The following is a 21,110-nucleotide window of genomic DNA, read 5'->3' as shown; positions in this document are numbered from 1 at the left end:
GTGGATAAAACTTTGAAACTGACCGATCGTCTTCCTCTCTCAGATCCTCTGGAAGTGAAAACATCATCCTTAGCTGAATGGAGCTGCTCACAAAAAGGTACAAACACTTTGGTTGACCTCGATTCCCTCATTCCTCAGTTGTTTTTGGCTCTTAGCCTCGTCGTGTACAGGAACGATCGTCTCCGTTTAGCTTCTTCCAGGTTTGTCCGAGTGCTCACAGAGGTGAGCGGAGAAGGAAATGGAAAGCTTTCATGAATTAGCCGCCAAGCGATAATCATGACAGCAGTAGTCAGGGGCAGCTGTTAGAGAAAGAGTGCGAGTAAAGCGGATAAAGAAGAGGGAGAGATAAAACAACTCTGCAGAGAGGTGCAATAAAAATGAGTGCTGTGAGGATTGTTTAATGATTGTTGGTGCCAATTTACTGCTTCAGTGGTTCTGGTGGAGGTCTGCGGCTTCATCCACATGGAATTACTCTTCGACGTGGAAGTGTTTTCACTGAGTGCAAATTTAATTTTAAGAAAATCAAGAGGCTTCTTTTTATTTGGTCCCATCAAGTCCCAAACCAGGGAGGTATTGCCTTGGTGAACTGGAGATCACTTTGAAACAGCGTAGTGCAAAACAAGTTGCATGAAGATGCAGCAGCTAATATAGTCTCTGTTTCACTCTGAATGTCATTGTAAAGGGTACAAAAGCACAATAATTGCTTAGATTAACAAAATAATAAAAGTTCATAAAAGCAGGTTAAGACCATGACTGCAGCTGACATACAGTACAGGAAGGAAAGGTTTTCTGTATAATCACGTACAAAAAATAAAAGTCTAGATCCGACCCCAAGCAGTAACTGAGATCGGATAAAAATATCTCCAGTCTGACTAATTTACTTTGAATCTAAAACTTTAAATCTGCACTCGTCTTTCATGGGACGTACCTCCTTATAGCAGCTCTGTTAAATTTTGCAACGTTTTACAGAAGAACGTCTCACAGAAGCATGAAGGATCTTCACTGCAAATGCTTGTGGCTTTATCCACATTTTAAGTAGTTTGAAAAGTCTCAAGCGAAGCTTGTCAAAACATTTGTATTAGCGGGTTTGAATTAATCTGTTTTTGTTTGTCTTTTGTTTTTTATGTCCAGATGTCTCTGATTGTTGTGAGGCATCGCCGGTGGTGTCTGCATCAGACGGCGGCACAGCAGGAGTTAGCCAAGTAGACCTGGGTGGGTAAGTGTGCCGTCAACCTTCATTAATATATTTTACGTACTGGTCGCTTCAGTGGATTGCACAAATTATTCATATTCCTTTTCCACATTTTTCAATTTTTCCATATTGTTCTTGGACTTGGTGTGCAATGCAGAATAGCATCAAACATATGAGTGTTTTTGAATGACACAGTCAAAAGTTCAGACCTAAATTAAATAAAGAATATTGATGTTCAAAGGTTCGCCATACAACCTACCATTTTACAAAAATAAATTGACTAATTTATTTCAGTCTCTAGATGTGCAAAGCTGGTAGAGAGGCAACCTAAAAGACTTGCAGCTGTAATTTCAGCGACACTGCAGTTCCTAAAATATATCCAAACCACTTCAGGTTTTTATTTGTGAAAAAAAAAAAACTAAACACATTTGAAAACCATTCATCATTTCTTTTGCGTTACAGTTATGTACTACTTTGTGTTGGTCTGCCACATACATTTCAGTAAAAATCATTGGAAGTTTGTGGTTGGAATGTGACAAAATACGAATTTAGGGGTACGAGAGTAAAGGAAAAAAAAAAGAATCGCAGCACATTTGCAGAGAATGTTGCTGACGGACATATTTTTGATGTGTGGCGTTGCCTTTGCTGAAGGGAAATCTAGCTTTGGACCGCATGTGCAGGAAATATTTGGCTTTAAGAGCAGGCAGAATGGAGGGAAACTTTCGGATGCCATTTATTCCGTCCAAAGAAAAGCAATCCCAGCTAAGAGCCTTTCTCCTTTCAGGGTTCGGTAACCGCTGCATTCAGCCCAAAGGTCCTCGAGATCCCCCTGTGAAGTGGACATGATGGAAGGATCCATCCACCATCGGCTGCTTTCCCTATTAGGATACGGAGTCCTGACTGGTTGGCCCAACAAAAAAAATAACAAACAAACAAAACAAAAAGAACAGGCACACAGGAAAAGATAATAAGAGACTTTTATTCCTAAGTTTTTGCTCCTCACATTGTTGACTTTCGTAGAAGCTGTGGGATTTCTTTCTGTTAAACTGATAGCAGGCTAAAAGAAGAGCCTAGTTTCTTCTTCTGTTTCTTCTTGTTTTTGTTTTTTTACACTAAATGAAGCGAGATCTAAGAGACTTTCAAACTAGTTTCAAGCCAAATGAGAAGAAAAGCAACTTCATCAGGAAAAGCTAGAGAGCAGGGAAGCAGATCTCTGTCCCAGATGTGGTTCTGCTGCCTCCTGCTGAACGAACAATCTTCAAAGCGAACTTGGATAATCTCGTACTCATGATGCAACCTTTTCAGTTGGGTATGCAGAGGTTGCCTGGGTACTTTCTCCGACTTCTTTTGTATTGCTGTCTCTCTCTTTGTCTCTTCTTTCTGGTGCTACTTCACACGAGATCAGGATAGATACTGGAGCACTGAGGGTTTACCACCGTTCAGTAATTCGCCAACTTTATCGTGGTTTTTCTATTGGGTTCCACTGTTTTCCATTTTTATGCCCTTTTTTGTTTTGTTGGCGTCGGTTTGCTAACAGGATTTGCTAATTACGCTGTGGAATAATGACACCCTTCACCTACTTTCAAAGAGCTTGATTTTACCCTTAAATCTGACTTTAAGTCACTAATGTGTGAGAATTTGCTTTCTTTCTTATGTGCTTTAATCTATTTCCTACTGAGTGACAAACACGAGTACAGAAAGTATTTTTATTTTTATTTTTTCCTTCTTTTTCACTGAATCTTTCAGACCACTCGGTTAGATGTAGCTTGGGCTGCAAGATTGACGGGGAGTTTTTAAAACGGCAGAAAATTCATAATAAGTCGTTTGCAAAATTGAAAAGATCAATCATTTATTTATTAGAACTTAAAGTCTGAAAAAAGAAAATGTATGTTTCTGGTTTCACTTTTCGGGCCCCCTGGTAAAGATGTGTCAAAAGCCTGAAACTAAATTCATTTTTTATTCTACTTAGCACAATCCTACACTGAAATCTGATTTTTATTTAAGAATATCTGCTATTAATTAATGTTAACAGAAAGACCTCTAGTTGTTTTGTACTCTCTTCAGTATTCCCACTGTCTGTGGAAGAGAAACGGGCCCACAGCATCACGAATCCACCACTGTACTTAACAGTAGGCACAAAACCGCATCTTCATTCTTTCACACCAAACCCACCTGGACTGATTAATGTTGAAAAGCTTAATATTAATCCTGCCTGACTGAAATGCTTCTGATCACTGTTCTAGAGCTAATAGAAACTTAGTAAATTATAAAATAATGGTAAAGTGTAAGTTATGACATGCTTAAGTTGCATTTAGTTAATTGAAAGAGGGACCAACGATTGTTCCAGCTGTGACTTTGTTTAAAAACAATCTTAACTTTGGTCCCCTCCCTGAACAAATGTACTGACATTACATGCTGGACTTTTCAACATTTCTCTGTAAGAAATTGTTTCTCTAATAAAAGATGAATATTATTATTATCATTTGAACAGTTTTTCCACATCTTCACCAGGGGTGTCAGTAGCTGCGGCCAAAATCGTGTTACTGTTTTTGTCCTTTTCCTAAAAATATCTCCTCATGGCTTCTCACGATGTATCTGTGTTTCAGAGTCTGAATGTTACACCTGAAACACTTGAAGCTGGGATTTGATAGAAATATTAAACGGCCAGCTGCTCCTCTCACACACACACACACACACACACACACACACACACACACACACACACACACACACACACACACACACACAGGCAAACCCCTGTACCTGTTAATGATCCTATAACACACCAGGAGCAGCTATAAAAACCTAGGACCTTTTTTTTAATTATTATTATTATTATTATTTTTTTTTTTAGCAACAGTTGCTATATAGTATATGCACAGTTTTTTCTATAAAGATAAAGAACTGTACAGAGCAGTTTAGATATGTAATGTTTCCAGTTTCTTTTTGCTATTCTTTAAATATTTGTATTAACAGAAGATGTAAGAAGTTCAGTGCATGATGATAATGATTCCTCCCCCTTAGATAATGTAAGTTATTCTGATATCTTATGGTGAACATGTTCAGGGTTTAATTTTTGTTGTTGTTGCTGTTTTCAGACTTTATGGCTAACAGGTTAATAAATGTTTTAACTGGTGGGCAGAGCAGGAAGCACAGACAGACCGCCTACTGGGCCCTGAACGATGACTACAATGGGCTCTGGATAAGATTGTATTAATGTTAATAACATTATTGATGGAAATAATAATTCATTGTTTTTGTACATGATATTTTGAAAGTTATTTTTGTACACAAAGTTGTTTCCCACATGCTCACTCAGCTTCTCCATTTGATAAAATCTCCACTTCCCCCCTCAGTTAATTTGTGCGATAACATTATTTTTTTTTTTCGTCTTTCACTTGGCGTCTTAGGGTTTACATTTTTCTTAAAGCTGTGATACTGTACTGATCGCTTCAATTAAGCAGATGCAAGCTGTTGGCCGTTCAGAGTTACAGAAAAAGAAAACACAGACAAGAGACACGGGCTATTTAACTGTTTCGTTTTCTCGTTTTCCTGTCTCCGCTTCACTCATTTATGCAAACCTCAAACTCAGAAAGGAGCCCAACTGTGCCTTTAAGCGAGAACGCCTCCCATCCTCTCCAGCCTCTCCTTCAATCGTCGTCTAACTAAAATGCGAGTTGATTCGCTGCCTCTTGCTCCACCGTAACACAAAAACACACACAGACCCAAATGTTTGTATGTTGCAGAAATCAATCAGTAAAGATGAACCTAAAGTAAACATGTTCCTGTTTTTGTTTCGTTTCTCATTCAGGTTTTGTCAGTTGGATGAATAACGGTGTGCGTGGATGGTAATCGTTTTAGGATGCGGACAAGACACTTAATAATTCACTCTGACTTATGAAGTCATAATTCTGTCGAATAAATTACAATATGATGACTAGATAATGGATCACAAGTGAACTGTTGGAGGGAGATTAATGAACATTTGTCATGAAGACACCATGGTGTTTCCACGCAGGCTTGAAGGGAAATCATTTTATGGGCAAAGGGAAAAAACATCAAAATTAGAAAGAGAAAATTGCGCTGAGTTTCCAGAATTTATTCTCTTATATAAAATAATACCAAGCCATAAAATAATTTAGCCAAAAATGTTCAAGAAACATTTTGTTCTGTAATATTTTTCTTGTGCTAATTGTGCAAAAATAGTTAAGGTTTTTTATCGTTCTGCTCTTTAAAGAGTAACATAAGTCTAACATATTTACAAAAGCTGGTTAATTTGTGCTCTGGCTGCTCTCTGAAGTGCAACAGTGTTCAGTTTTCTGCTTGTTTTTGTTCCTAGAAATATTTTCAAGCGCTTTTTTCCCTGTAAAAGAGATAAGGCACGGCTAATTCGTAGACGTTAACAAGAGATCATAATTTTCAACTCCACAAGTCATCCTTAAACTGGGTGTGGTTAAGATGTCGTCCAGAGCTTATTTTCACAAACAAAATAGTTATCACATTTTCTTGTTGCATAATGCATTCCAACATTTTTTTTTTCTTTTTTTGTTTTTAAGTCAGGGAAATGGAAGCGATTTCAACTGGGAAAAATACTGAATTTGGAAAGTCAGCCTATGCTTGATTTGTGTTAATTACACTGGGATGAATAATCATGAGACAAGATTCACTGTTAGACCCTTTGCAGTGCTTAGGTTGGCAAGGACTGGTGGGGGGGGGCAAAGGGTCAAGAAGACCTGCGAGGGGGACAGTTCCCACGCTGAATTCTGAATCGGCCTCACCACTAGTGAAAAATCTGGCAACGTGCCCCGCAAGACATAAAATTATAAAACGCATGACCTCTTAGTGCTAAACAATAGAGCTCTGATCCACATGCTCCTTTAGAGCCTTTGCTAATGGACTATCCATCTTTTTTTAAGTGCATTACTGTAACTAAATTCTGCTGAAAGAAGAGAAATTGCATTCGTGCAAATTGATAACATCTCATTTAGATTGAAATTAGTGAAAATGAAGGGTCGGTTGTGCTTAAGGGCAGGGAATTAATTAGGCATGAACAGCATCCTTCATCAGGAATCCGGAAATCATTAATGTTTCTTATTTACAGTCATACATTAGAGGTTAAGAGTTGTGATCCAAATGCACAACTATTGAATGCCCTGATCTGTATGTTTTAATGATTAAGAATAATTCATAAAACTATTGGAATAATCTTACACAGCTTTACCCAAATGTGCATTTTTTTTTTTTTTTTTTTACACTAAATAGAGACTGAACTGTGTGCATAACTAAAACAAACAAAAAAACCTCACCATTCTTTCTGGGAAAAACATTCAGAGGGACTGATCCAAGCTCTGATATTTTATTTGGCACAATATGAATTAAAAATGTTTCAAATGTAGCCCGGTTGCTGCCTTAACTGGGCCACCTCTGTTTCCCCCAAAGAGCGTTTTAACTTGTTATGTAATGTTATAAATATAACCAGCTTCAGCTGAGCATGTGTGGCTGTAGCACCAGGATGCACTGGCGTCTGAAGACACTGCAAACTGTGTCAGCTCTGATTGAAAACATGTAGACAATAGAAAACCTGCAGGAAATGCTTGCATCTAATCTCAACGTCTGATGCGGTTTACTATTTTAATAACAGGCTGTTGTTTGACCACATTCACACTGACTTAATTAAAACTATTTTAGAGTAATGCTTTGAATCAGACTGGTTGGCATCTGTCAAGAGAGAACAGACATCCAAACCAACCTGATGCTATGTGAAAGCGATTGCTCCACTTTGTGCTAACGAGTCTTTTAAATCAGCTAGGAGGAATTTTTTGCTGAATCGTTTTATTTCAGCCACGCCAGAGCATTTTAAGCATGAACAACCTGTTTAACATACTTCCACAGCATCTCAGTCAGATTTAAGTCAGGACTCTGACTAGGAAAAGTTGGACCAAGTTGATTTGGACTTTTCTCCCATCTAATACATAAAATGAAAACTGCATTTTGCATCTACTGAATTTGGAAATTCAGCCTATGCTTGATTTGTGTTAATTATACTGGGATGAATAATCATGAGTCAAGATTCACTTTTAGACTCTTTTCAGTGTAAAGGCTCTGACTTCTAAATCATTTTCAAAATCAATATGTAGCAAAATGTGCTTTACTAAATCAAAAATAGTTTACTAAATTGAGTTTTGATGTAGTTGTAAATGCATTTATTTTATAATTACTTGAGGCAATTTACATCATTCAGTGTCTAAGATGTTAAGATTACTTTAATATCTCAATGATGTGGAAAAACAGTTCCTTATTTATTCAGGCTAGCCCCGCCCACTGCTGTCAGTCATAATTAGACTCCGCCCCCGATTCCATACCTGTCAATCAAGGCGAAGCCCCGCCCCCACATAGCTTGCACGTCGCGGAAAAAAAACCCCCAGCAGCATCGGCGGCCGTTGGGGAAGAGAGTAAATAGAGGGAGAAGCCTCAAGATGGCTGACTCGCAGGGCTCTGTTCACCTCTCCGGAGCTCCGGGTGTTACTGCTTCTCCTTCCGCTGGCGGAGCTTCGGTCAAAAACGGACTCGGTAAGGCAGCCGAGTCGAAGGGAGCCGCTGACAGCCGCCCGCAGTGTTCCGGAGATTTTAGCCCACCGCCATCCAAGAAGGTCCGAGTCGAGGAGAGGAGCGTTAAACCCAAGAAAGTCAGCAAGGACGGCGGTGATGGAAGCAACGGCAGCGGGAAAAAGAAAACCCAGCAGCTCACCAAGCAGCAGAACCGTAGCAGTGGCAGCGCGGGCTTATGGAGCTTCAGCCCGGTTAAGACGAGCGGCAGCAAGCCTCCGGTGCCTGCTACCGACGGATCCCAGCCACTCAAAGTCTTTAAACAGAACGATTTCTTCCTCCACAAGGCGCCTTCCTCGAAAACCAAGTGTAAAGATAAACAGAAGGAGGAGAGAGAAAAAAGGAAAGGAGGCGGGGAGGACAAAAAGAAACATAAACTGTTGGTGACCTCCGGAGTTGGGAATAATGTTACTAACAGCAACGACATTAAAGGGTTTAACAACGTTTCTGCGGCGAAGAGAGAAAATGGAGATGTCCTGTTACCATCTAAAGGTAGGCCACTCTAATTTTCTTTTACGGCTTTCAGCACCAGAACTTTCATGATTCTAATAAGCGGTCTCGAGTTGTGCCCTTTTATAGCTTCTTGGCTGGTGGATTCAGCCGTTTGAACATGTGGCCCTGACCCAGAGAGTGTCTGCCTTTTCATTTATCCCAGCAGTCCCGCTTTTAGCTCCCGTTTCAAAATCACCACTCGTGAAATCTCACACAAACGAGCCCGGCGCTTCCGTAGTCGACATTGGAACGCCAGGGGGAATGTTTACAACCTGTTTAGTGATTTTTAAACTCAGTTTGATCGACGTGTCTACGGGCTGCGCTCTGCCAGTTTTCTTTCTTTTCTTTTTTTTTTTTTTGTCGCTCGCTCACCCGCGCGTGAACCCTCCAGCTCTAGAAAGAGCATCGGTCCGTCGCGCGACCTGGCAGTTGGAATTATAGTCAGCCGCTCTCGTGCTGCGGCGGAATAGTTACGTAATTACGACGTATGGCTACAATGTTACACATTTTAGTAGGAAACGACAATTATAGTTAAACTAGACCAAATGTCGACCCAGAACTCAAGCCGAGTTGTTTATTTTTTGTCGTTCTAAGCTTTATTTTTATTTCGAGTTGTGAGCTCACGCTCATTCTGTCAAAACAATATGACAGCCGCCCGCCATTATGGGATAAGTGTTGTTTTGGTAGTGCACCACGCCCCCCTCTGTAACCTCAGGCGGTATTGACGAGCAGTTAGACGGCTTAAACAATTAGGAAGGTGGCAAAAATTAATTTAGAAATTAGCACAGTTTGTTTCACATTAGTTGGATTTACTGCTAAAGTGTTACCACGGGCAACTGTGTTGTTAAGTATTACTTTCTGAGAAGCAACAATAACATTGTCACATATAGTCACCTAAATAAACTATTCAACCCTTCTATGACTTAACCATTGCATGTTGAAAGTAATTTAATATATTTGTAAGGTTTTATTTTAATTTTGCCTCAATTAAAAAAAAAACCTCTTCTATTTATTCTACATCATGTCATTGGTTGAATCAATCTCCTACTTTATCTTAACAAGTGTACAAAAGCAGTGCTAGAGCATCCGTCTAGACTGGCCAAGCATAATATTGTAAAGCTGAGTTTAAATGTAAGGCTACCAAAATAATATGAGCTTTTCTAAATATTGAATCCACGTTGTTTTTGCAACAACAACTCTGCAGCTTATTTATTATATTTTATTTATTATATTTTAGTGGCAGGTTGAGTGCCAGAGTATAGCAGTATTCATTCACTTTTTACTTTTCCACATTTATTCAAGTTAGAGTGAATATAATTTTTATTAATTCTGAGTCACACATTTTACTTTAAGTTTTTAGTCAGTCTTTTGACAAATATGTAGTTTTGTTTTATTCAGCTTATCCATCTGTTGTTGTTTTATGACTAAATTTACTGTCAATATAGTTGACTAAAATATGAAGTCACATGAATGCTTTTTATTGGATCTTGAGTGCAAATAATTTCTTATCTAAGAGAAATCTCCTTTGAAACTCATGATTTCCACCCTATGTGGGATGCAAACTGGCATTCACCCTACGACTCGAGAATGTTTGTAGCTTTGGAGAAGTTTAAAGTTGGATTAGGTTAGGAAACAATAACCCAAGTGTTGATATTGTGGATGATTTCATCATCCTCAAATCTGGCTTCTATGGAAGATTTGGCAAAAGAGAGCTATTGTGGAAATAAATCTTGTTTTTAGTTTGCTGAAAGGCATGAATGGGACACGACAAGGTGTTCAGGTAAAACTGGACTAGGGATGAACAATGTGACCAACATCCAAATTGCGTGGGAGAAAAGTAAGGTGATTTTCCCATCCCGACAGTGAAGTATACAGCGAGAACAAATTATACATTGAAAACAATGTATAATTTTCCTTCCACTTTACAATTATGCATTTAATTCTTTTGGTAAGTCACTTAAAATCCTGATAAAACACATTGCTGTCTGTTTGTAATGTGAAAAACGTACAGGGTAGACACATTTTTACACAGATCCGTGTTTTGTTCTCTGTGTGCCTCTGTCTGCTCACAAATGAACATTTTTAGTGCTCTCACTCCAGCGGGGAGATCCGGTGGGCACATGTCGGTGTGTGTGAGCGCATGATGTCACCCTTTTCCAGTTGGTCAGTTTAAGAGGTCATGACACACCATGAACAACTACTGCTGTCAAATTGGACACTAGGATAGGATGTTGTTGCCCAGAAAGGTTGGAAGATGCAGTGCTGTAAACAGACTTTGGGGGTGGGGGCAACACTTTAATATTGTTGGTGTAAAAAAGAAAAAAAAAAACCTTACAGGCGGTACTTTAAAAAACTACAATATTGATAAAAAATGGTATAAATGTAAGGCTACCAACATTTATGGTAGCCTTACATTAAATGTTAGGCTACCATTTAATGTAGCCTAACATTAAATGTTAGGCTACATATCTTCTACCCTATTCTGTGTATTACACAGATGTAATACACAGAATACATCTGTGTATTCTTGCTTTAAAAACAAGGTAACGATTTCCTTTAATGCTATTCATTTGACATCTATGGTTTGCAACATGAACTATTATTTTCTAGTAATATTCCCTTCATTGGTTTTAAACATTTTTCTCAGATGTAGTTTAAGCATGGAGACGAATAGGTTCAGAAACACTTTCTTAAAGTTGCACTGCACTCTCTCTTGAAGGTCAAGAATTTTCCTATGAGGATCCAAGCAGTATCAGGTCATCAAGTAATATTATTAGTGTTAGCTGGTGTTGGTGCTTCCCTGAAGGAACAGCGACTGCTGACTGCATTTGGTTCTGCAACAGAAAAGGGTTGGTTGTTATCGGCATAGTGAATGTAAATGTTTTAAGACAATTCTCAGAATCAAACAAATCAAAATTTTGTGAAGAAAGAAGTGGAGCAAATTTTTACTCTTTTATTAAGCAAATAAAAAAGCAGCAATAATTAATGTTTAAGTAGCTTTAAAAACATCCTCAGCCCACTGTCGATTGTTAGTTTTCCCTTTAAATCTGACTTGTGTTTGTACCTTGGCTAGTCAAAGGGCTTATTTAGAAGTTAAAAAATTACTTTGTGTTGATGTAAATGTCTAATAGTGACCTTGGCCAGTATGAGATGACTCAACAGATTTAAATAAGAGGTCACAGAATGTCTCAGAATATTTTTTGGTCACAGACTATCACATAATCTGTGACCAAGAACATGTAAAGCATATCTATACTGAGATTTAATTGTTAAACAAAAAGAAAAAATAATATTCCTAATGCTTTTAAAGTGATATAAATTGTTACCTAAACATTTTTCTTTTACTTTTAATACAATTAAAAGTACATATGCTCATCAAAAACAGCTATTAAATTTCAGAGTAAATTTTGAGTGATTATTGTGTAGAATATACATTTTTTTATTGTTTTCCACTCTGTAAAGCAAATCATCACAACAAGTTTATGCTAGCAGGTTCGTTAGCCATGCTGTCTGCTCCGGTAGAAGCTATAGTTTGCTGCTTCATCAACATGCTGCCGGTATCATGTATTGTTTTTTGCTCAGGAAATATTTTCCATATTTGACTCTTGGAAAAAACAAAAACAGATGGACCCATAAAGTCTGTTTACTCTGGCAACTTCTCTGACATCTATGACAAAGTCTACGCCTGGGTTGAATTTAGTTTCCCTTATTAGATATTATTTTTTTGAGAAGCCTGGACTTGCTATACCAGAAGTAGCATATTGATGTGGGGGTTTCCTTTATAAGACGTCTGTGTACTCGGCTTGCTTTCATTGGAAATAAAGGATATCTTCTGCCCTATAGCTATTTGTGAATCAAAAATCTGACTTCATGCACCTTTTTATTATGAATAAATTCAGTTTCATTTAGGGGCGATGTGTGTGCTGAGATGGTGTTGACAGATCCACAGTATGGACCTTCTGGAAAAAATATGGTCTTCATTTAGCTCCTTTAAAAAAAAAAAAAAAAAAAACTTATATAACTTTAAGAATGCGACAGGCTTGATGGATTACACTTCCCAGCATTCCTGGGTACACAGTGTTTGTGCTTGTTTGAGTCTCCCGTTAAACTAAGCATAGTGCTTCTTTTCTTTCATGCATTTGTGTTCTGTTTAAAAAAGAAAAAAGTGCAAGGCTTTTTTTTAATATTGATGGTCAGACGTTGAAACTGAAAGAAGCTGTTTGTCAGTATTAGTTTACTACATCAAGATTTTGTACAGTAGCAATATTATGTTGCTCTAGGACCAAATGTTCTCCTGTGTTTAAAGGTCACTGGGGTCACCCTGTAGCAGGTTTGCTCAGAAATGTCTGCAAAATACACAAGTTTTGAACACCAGTGAAATGAGAGCAAAACTGAGCACGGACAGTAAAAGAATAAAGCTGTTTTTCATTCTAAATGGCATTTTTTTCCCTCCCCAACAGACAACATCAAACAAAAACCCACTGATATATGCGTATATCTCATTTTCTCATTTTGTTCCCCTGGATTTAAGACGCTGGATGCGAGCAATGGGTGGTGTAGTTGAAGATTGCGAGCCGCCTGCCTCTGGCGTCTTTCCTGTGATCATCGGAATGGTGAAAACCGCCCGCTGCGCTCCCTTTCAGAACCGATGGCTGCAGCAAAATCAGAAAACAAAACAACCAGAAAAGGGCTGCACATTCATTTCTGATCATTTAGTACGGTGCCGTTTCTTTCTACAGAAGTCTGTATGTTACAATTAATGAAGCCTATGAGAAAGTTTCTGTTCATTTCTGTGGGGAATTCCCCTGTATTGAGCCGTGATGCAGTCTGCTCTTTCTCTTTTTCTTTTCAGTGTAGTTGAGCTTAGGTAACCCACCTGGGCTGCTGTCTTCTAGACGCAGGAACAGACCAGGGTTCATTTTTGTATAAATCTGGCAGTAAAGTTGAGGCTCCGTCCACCAAAGCCTGCTGCTTCCTGTTAAGCAAAATTGATATGAAACCTGAAGCTTTTATTTTCCTAATTTCTTTGAGTGATCTGACATTTATTTTATTCTTGATGTTCAGTTTATGAAATGTGGCACAGGAGTTAGTTTTCCCTTGCTAAATTTTGATGGACCACTCTATTATGGATGCACAATATATTGACATTTCAAAATCTGAGTGTGATAATTGTTGGCTCATATGTTCCAAATGTTATGAACTTGCATTTTATTTGTTAATATATTAATTAGACAGTTAGACAGAGTTTCAGAAGCAGATGCTAAAGGTCACAGAGAAATAGAATCACAAATAAGAAATACAGGAGCAAAGAAAGTAGACATATGCTTACCAAAACTGCCACCATCGCAAGCATATTCGATATCCAGCTCTAAACGCTACTAGACATTAGAGATTTCTGGTAGATGGCAAAACTTTAGAGAAAAATCTGCTTTTTAAAACTCTTCTTAAAATCCTGATACCTCCTTGAAATGTTTCTTTCTTTCTACAGTTTCTGGTGTGAGCTGTCATTCATTATTTATGATTGGATCAGAGCTGACGTCACACTATTTCTGTAAAACAATGTTTCACATCTTAAATGGTCACCTCCACTGATTTATTTCCCTGAAATCTCTATGGACAATACCGATATTTACCCATCTGTAGTATGAGTTGACATACTGTGATGGATGCCTCTTTTTTTCTACCTGATGATGATGACCAAAATGACAAAAAATTGAAGCAAACACCGCCTAACTATTTTCTTACATGTTTGCTCCTTTTTGTTAAAGCAAGACTGATTCTGATATAGTAATACCTTAGAGTCTTTTCCTCCTCAGTAACAACTCCCACATGTGGAGAGACGGTGCATTCACTGAAAAGACAGAAGATTGGAATTTTTTGTGGTCAGCTGGTCAAGCTGAAAATTGGTAGATGTCAGTAACCAGCTTACTTGGCGTTATTTGAGTGTGAATATCGTACCAGCGAATCAGTTCACTTATTATTCTTCTCCGCTCCTGCAAGGGTTCTTTTATTTTTGATCCTGCAAACAGTGAGCAGAGCCAGACTGTGGTCTTCTACCCGCAGTATGAAAACACAGCTTCCTTTTTACCAGCTGCTTCTGCTGACAGGGTTCAAAGAAGAAAGTTATCAGTTTTTTTTTATGAATTTTTTATGGGAAGTGAAAGGAAGCAAACGATCAAAGAGGGTGAGAAATAAAAGATCGGATCAAACTTGGAAGTTTTATCAAGAAAGGTGGAGGCTCGTTGCACAGCCGGGAACTTAGGGTGTTAGTCAGCGTCCTTGCTGTGCCTTTCCACATAAAAAAACCCCACTCCAGCAAACAAAAGAGGAATATTCAAATTTTTAAAAAGTTAACCTGGACTAAGTGCGCATCAACTTGTGTAGCCTGAAATAATGAAACCCACCTCATCCATTTTTGCAGAAAACCCCAACAAGGACAAGATGAAGGCACGCGAACAGAAGAAGGTGAAAGAACGAGAGAAGGAGAAGAAAAAGCACAAAGTGATGAATGAGATCAAGAGAGAGAACGGCGAAGTCAAGCAGCCGATTAAAGGTTGGTGGAAACACTCATGCATACCAAATGATGAGCGGGAGGGAAACAAATCTCGTCTGTTTAAGCTGCAGTTGGTGAAAGTGGTATTTTAAGATGTCCAACTGAAAATGCCCTCAAACCAATTATTTACTTTTGAAATAATTATTTTCTAATTAAATTAATTATTAGAGAAATTTAATTGTTAGATCAGAGCCTAAACGGCAGAAAGTAGCACAAAACTTTGACATTCAAAAATGAAAATGTTTGTAATGTCAGACATCAGAATGAATGTGCTCCATATTTCAAACTCTTTCTTCCACAAGATGGTGTGCAGTTAATCATTAGTCCAAGATTAATGTTCAGAGGTTATAAAAACTCCTAATACGGTGCCGTAAAAATCTAAACGTTTCGCAGTAATGGGGCTGGCAGCAGAAAGCTGAAGGTGTAAGGATAGCATTTGTGACATTAGGTTGACCTTTGGGACGGCTTCCTGCCATGTGATGAAACGGAGCTCATGATTTATTTAGTCGGACCATCTGACTTTCTGTGAGTTTCTGCACTCTGATTTTAAAACCAAATACTCCTGTTTGGCTTTTGATCACTTTTGCTTATGGTTTATAAATTTGTTTCTTCTCCTGCTCTTTTTGTCTCACCAATGCATTAAAACCCTCTGTTGGCAAAAAGGTTTCCTATTTTGCCAACAACAAACTAAAATTTATTTTGATTTCATTTAATAAAAAGTCATAAGCTGATGTAAAACAGCAAAGCTAAAGGAAAACAATATGAGATTGTTGAAGCTTTGTGCCAAAAAAAAAAATCTTAAAATGGTGGCATGCTTTTAGATTCAATCATTTGATAACAAACAAAACCTACTGTGACAACACGTGCATATTAGAATATTATCAATTTATTTATTTGAGTAATTCTGCTCAGACAGTGACAATTGTATGATGTATAGGCATATATACATCAAAATTATGTAATTTCAATGCCTCTCGTTTTGCCTGTCGAAGGCTAAACTTGGCATATATTTATTTATTAATATATTGTTGCTCACTACCCAGCCAACTTGTATTTTATTTGTATCATAATAGAGCATAAAAATATTTTCTTGGTTTTTTTTATTTCCCAGTCGGGAAAAACATACGTTGAGTGAAGCTTACAGGGTTAAATCGGCATCACACAGGCGTGTAGATCTCAATGAATACCGCTTTATTCCCATTGATTTGATTTGTTCTGAAACTACAGTCGGACTGGCAGTCTTCCATAGCATAATGTCATGGCCGCGCCGTGACATTTCAAGGACTTAACTGCACTTTAACCACACACCATGACCACTGGCTGTAGATGGAAATTACATAGAGATTATCTGTAATATGTCACTCTTCCTGCTCTCTGGAGAGAGGAAGTGCAGCCTCGTAATGTTGATTCATCTTCTCATTACTTATGAAGACTTGGGAGATGACTGGTCTGGCGAGAGACCGAGAGTAAGAGTGAGCGCTAATCCTGCAGTCACCCTGCGCGGGAGTCTGGTATTTAATCATGTGTGTTTAGGATAATAGAGACGCTGAAATCCACCGTGAGATTTCGAATCTTTTGAAGGAGGGGGGAAAAAAACATTTTACTAGCGGACAAGAGCAGGAAAGTACTGCGGTGTTAAATCAGGGTATTCAACCTACAAATGCTGCAAGTGACATAGAGACTGAGGAGAAAGTTAGAAATCTAATCAGCGAAAGAGTGTTAAGTTTACAATTGAGACAGAGAGAGAGCGAGTGAGGCAGCCAGTGGAAGAAAGGATAGGGAATCAATAAGCAGCAAACGACCACTCTGACAGTAAATCTTTTTTTTACTGCCGCTGAGGTTGTTTGTGGGCCTGTGTGTGGATTTGACTGCAAACCTATCTGACCTTAAACAGATCACGACTGTTCAGCCGAGTGGCACAAGGAATTTTAGTTATTCATTAGACGTGCTTTAACTTTAAAGCAGGCGGTGGAGGGGGAACAGAAGGAGATTTCCTGTCAGGTCTAGCTCCACTGGTTTTATTACGGCTGTCATAACATTGAGGGTTGCAGTGAATTAACTGATGGAGTGGTTGTTTATTAAAAAATGGTTTTCAGTCTGTATTTAGTTTCAGCGTCAGTCTTTCAGAGCTTTCTGCTTAACCTGCACACGTATTTTTACTAGATTTAAATAATAGTGATGGGATCTTCAGTTTATCTGCCCTGTTCATTGATTGACCAGAATGAAAGGTTAGACCTCAAAACCTGAATAGGTATCAGCCTGATAAGTCAGTAATAGTGTTCATTGAAGGTTTCAGTCGGTCAGACAATGGAAAGCCATGTGAAAATATTACACAGCATATTATGACTTGGCTAAGGATTAGAAATGTATAAGCCTAATTATATGAGTGATCCTAATTAACCCAAATAATCAGAAATGTATAATTATGTAACAACTGTGAAGGCCGACTTCTCTTCTGTGTGAAATTATTTGGCCGTTCTACGGAGAGTTTTTATTTAATTTTTTCATGTTTTGGTTGAGACAGCCTCCGCAAAGATTTAACCTGTTCAAGGGTCATTCTATTAATATTGATCATACGTGTGTCATACTTAATGGAGGACTACACACCAGCCTGTGTACTTTTGTCACGAACAATCCTTCACCATGAAGTTAGGTTAGTGCAAACAGAAACTGAAAACAGCAAACAAATAACGTAACGACACAAGCAACTTTATGTTTATTGTAAGAAATATGAGGACATGGAATATTAGTTAAAGCACAACCAGACCAGAGGTAGAGGTCAGCGTCTTAATTTTTTTTTGAGTAAAGAAATATTTTTGCCACTCTGCTGACAGACGGCCAGACTTTGAGAGGCGACTCGTTCTTATTTTGGGTTGTGAGACAAGCACACGCCACACTTTTCAGACGTTTATTCTTTAAAAGATTAAACAACTGAGGCAAAATTTTGTATTCACATAAAATGAAATGCTTGTGGATAAGAAAAAGCTTTAGAGCGTTTATTAAATTTAGTCCTGGAAAATACTAACAGAAATCTCCACCAGACTGATTATGATCCATGCATTTTTGTCAATATCTGGCTGGTGTGATGAAGGTTCACAAGGTTCACACATCTGTTCACAGAAGTGTTTCTGTTTGTGTCCATATTTAGTTTGAGTTAGGGGGGAGGGGTGTTTTTTGTGTTAAAGAGCTTTTGGATTAGTAGCTCTAGTATTGTACTCTAAATACCCCGTCTCTCTGCTGCTCTCTTTAATACCGTCTGTCCCTCTGCTGTTTCATATTCTGCATCCCCTTCCTCCCTCGTCTGGCAGGAAGAACATGCTCTTCCAGCGTCGCTCACACACATATATGCACACAAATAAAAATGAGAGTAAGAAATAATCATCTTCAGAGACTGGAAGATTCAACCTGGTAATTGTTTCCCTCACACATGCAGTCACAAACAGCGGCGAGCAGAAATTTCCACGTTCCAATTTGTCTCGCTTCTGGGATTTAAGGAGATGAACCGAGGTGCAGTTTTTTTTGTTTTGTTTTTTTAATCTCTCTTCAGATATTGACTAAACTGTTTCCTGACTTAGTCGGAGCTGCTTTTCTCGAGGGATTCTGTTTCCATTTATTTGGTATGTACACCACGGGGAGACGCATGTCAGCTGGGGAGAGCGATGACTCATCTGTCTGCTCTTGTTTAAAAATAGTTAGTGCTCATTTCTTTCAGTGTTCTCCTTCAAATGCTTGTTTAAAGTAGTCGCCTTGTTTGGATTGTTAAAGGCTCAATGTGGATGTTTTGATTTCTTCTACTATTATTTGTTGTTTTCCACGGTATTCCGAGATCAGAAAGTTAGAGAAATTATTAAAATGCAGCGCTTTGCTTTAAAATAATTCTTGAACTTGCTTATCAATATTTGAAAACTGAAGTTTCGATCTCCCTTTCTTTCTGTTGGCCCCGTGCAGAAGAAAACGAGAAAGCGAAGATCAAGTTGGAGGAGCTGCAAATCAAAAAAGTGAAGAAGAAAAAGAAGAAGAAACACAAAGACGGGGAGAAGCACAAGAGAGTGAAGATGTACCACCGCTCCTGCCAAACCATCTGCGCCGGCCTGCTTCTCCTACCACCTCCTCCCTCCTCATCCGCCAACTCCTTCTCCTCCTCTGAGCAAACAAACAACTCTTCTGCATCGCCCTTCAAGTCTCCTCCACCAGTTTACCTGACGTCCAACAACAAAAACTCCAATCTCAAGCCCTCTTCTCCTCCTCCTGCCTCCAAGTCGCTGTTCAACTCTTCCAACTCAAAGCTCCCCTTTTCTACAAAACACAACTCGCAGAGCATCCATCCTGGAATGGCAGGCCTCGAGTTTGCACCCTACATTTACATCGAAAACCAGCCGAATGGAGGGGCTCTGGTAGCTCATGCGTATGCATCTCAGCTCTCCTCTCTCTCTGTGGACCAGAGGCAGAGATTTGCCCAGGAGTTTGTCACGTTATCGTTCAGCGAGGACCAGTCCAAGGTAAAGTGCCTCTGAGAAATAAATAACCTTTCAAGTTGCTTTTTTTTTTTTTAAGAGCGCGTTTAATGTTGCACGTTTCATTCTAAAAACCTAATCATTCGTTTCCGAATCGCATTCCAGATTCTTCCTTTGTTTTGTTGCAGGCAGCTCATTACGTCATGGGAATTGTTCACGGAGAAGCCAAGAACCTTCCCGACTTCTTGGATTACTTTTCAACCAAGTTCCCATCGGCTCCTGTCAAAATGGAAATACTCGGAAAGAAGGACATAGAAACAACCAGTATGGCTAATTTCTACTCTCAGGTAGGTTGAACTCAATCTCAGAGAAAATAAAGAACAAACGGGGCCAAAATAAAAGGACCGACGCGGAAATGTTTTTACCTTCTGTCACATTCTAGCACGACCTTTTTACTGACAAAGAGGCAATAATTTTTAAATGGAATGAAATTTTTTTTTTTGCAAATAGAATAACCTTTTTTTTTTTAAATTATAGCTAGGCAGAGGATTAACTTTATAAGTCTTCTAACAAAATACTTAAAACCACACATCTGTTTCATTTCACTTCAGACATGCACCACTTTTTTGCAGTCTATTGCAAAATATCTTTGTAAAATACACAAAGGGGTGTGGTTAACATTTGACAAAAACGTGAGAAGACTCCAAATGTGTTTTGCATAAAATGTGCAGAAGAACAGGCATGGATAGTTTTGCTTAATTCCTTCTTTAGTTGGAGAGAAGATCTTTGTTTAGAAAACAGTCAAGCAGTGTAGGTCCTACTTAGATAAAGATCACTTGCAGCAGAAATAAACCGAGTAACGAATGCCAACACGGCATTTAAGACTTTAAACTGTCTCACGTTATGGAGGCTTGCAGGCACAGGAAGAGGCGGAGGCCTGCAAATTGAAGCTTGTCGTTTTCTGTCGTACCAAGAGAGACCAAGACTTTCACACGCTCACCGACCTGTTTATGTCTATTTACTCTTTAGCGAGTCAAGTTGCATGTTGCGGTCTGCAGCAGGGAAGATGTCGTTGCAAGTGAAAATGGCCTTGGCTGGTGAAGTTAGAACATGCTTTGAAGAGTTTTCACAGAGATATTTTATGAGCAGAATTGCATATAAAATATGGTTGTGGTTTCCCTCTCAAGGCACAAGATGTGAACCTAAGATACTGAGAGGTTTAAGCTGTGATCAGGGTTGTACAGATTATTGGAATTATAATGACAGGATACAGTAATATGTTAACTTCACTGGAGCAAATTGTCCACGATTTATGCTTTTTGGCTTTTGAAATAGCCTGTCTGCCATGCAGTGGTTTCTTTTAGAAGATAAATATTTGAGCAGGGCTCTTTTGGTGCAAGTTTTTTACGATTCTCTCTATGGGCTCTTTGCGTGTCAGCTTCTGCGTTCGGGGAAAAGCGGCTCGGTTGTTTCCGGTCTATTGAAAATGGCATTTTACACTCGGTGCTTGCCCAAGGTAGCAATTAATGATGTACATCAATCCGAAGCCCCAACAAGTAAGCTGGAGAAAGGTTTGAAGATGCACGCCTCGTTATACATTCACAGATACGAATGAAACGTTCAAGTGGTTAATAAATGAAGGAATAAATTTGTTGTTTAACTGCTGAGTGCTTGATCGAGTTGTATGGTTGAGGTTCTAAGCATCTGGTTAAAGCATCTGCCTCCATCTGTTCTGCATTATTAACATGCTGGAAATCTGATCTAAATCTTTTTTAGACTGAACAGTAACAACAATGTCAAAACTTTTATACAA

At 38.7% G+C, this 21,110-nt stretch overlaps 2 protein-coding genes across 4 annotated transcripts in view; both read left to right on the top strand.

The window, feature by feature from the left end:
• The window catches only part of ptpn12 (protein tyrosine phosphatase non-receptor type 12), a 42,768-nt gene extending 37,798 nt beyond the window's left edge, over positions 1-4,970 (top strand). For 2 of the 3 annotated variants that reach the window (XM_055054584.1, XM_055054582.1), the window contains 3 exons: positions 44-97; positions 1,132-1,212; positions 1,977-4,970. In XM_055054584.1, the coding sequence (XP_054910559.1) occupies positions 44-97; positions 1,132-1,212; positions 1,977-2,038 (197 nt within the window). In that variant the 3' untranslated portion in view covers positions 2,039-4,970. Of the gene's footprint in view, positions 1-43; positions 98-1,131; positions 1,217-1,976 lie in introns of all 3 variants that reach the window. The other variant, XM_055054583.1, reaches the window with a different exon arrangement.
• Positions 4,971-7,575: 2,605 nt separating this feature from the next.
• Positions 7,576-21,110, top strand: part of LOC129375478 (lysine-specific demethylase RSBN1L-like) — a 31,938-nt gene continuing 18,403 nt past the window's right edge. The window contains exons 1-4 of the mRNA XM_055054581.1: positions 7,576-8,290; positions 14,712-14,843; positions 18,792-19,342; positions 19,486-19,644. Coding sequence (XP_054910556.1) covers positions 7,669-8,290; positions 14,712-14,843; positions 18,792-19,342; positions 19,486-19,644 — 1,464 coding nt within the window. The 5' untranslated portion in view covers positions 7,576-7,668. The remainder of the gene's footprint in view (positions 8,291-14,711; positions 14,844-18,791; positions 19,343-19,485; positions 19,645-21,110) is intronic.

This window comes from Poeciliopsis prolifica, unplaced genomic scaffold (genome assembly GCF_027474105.1).
Source record: "Poeciliopsis prolifica strain line A6 unplaced genomic scaffold, Auburn_PproV2 SCAFFOLD040, whole genome shotgun sequence".
NCBI lineage: Eukaryota > Metazoa > Chordata > Actinopteri > Cyprinodontiformes > Poeciliidae > Poeciliopsis > Poeciliopsis prolifica.
The sequence above is the reverse complement of the archived record's forward strand: the minus strand, read 5'-3'. Positions and strand labels throughout refer to the sequence as shown.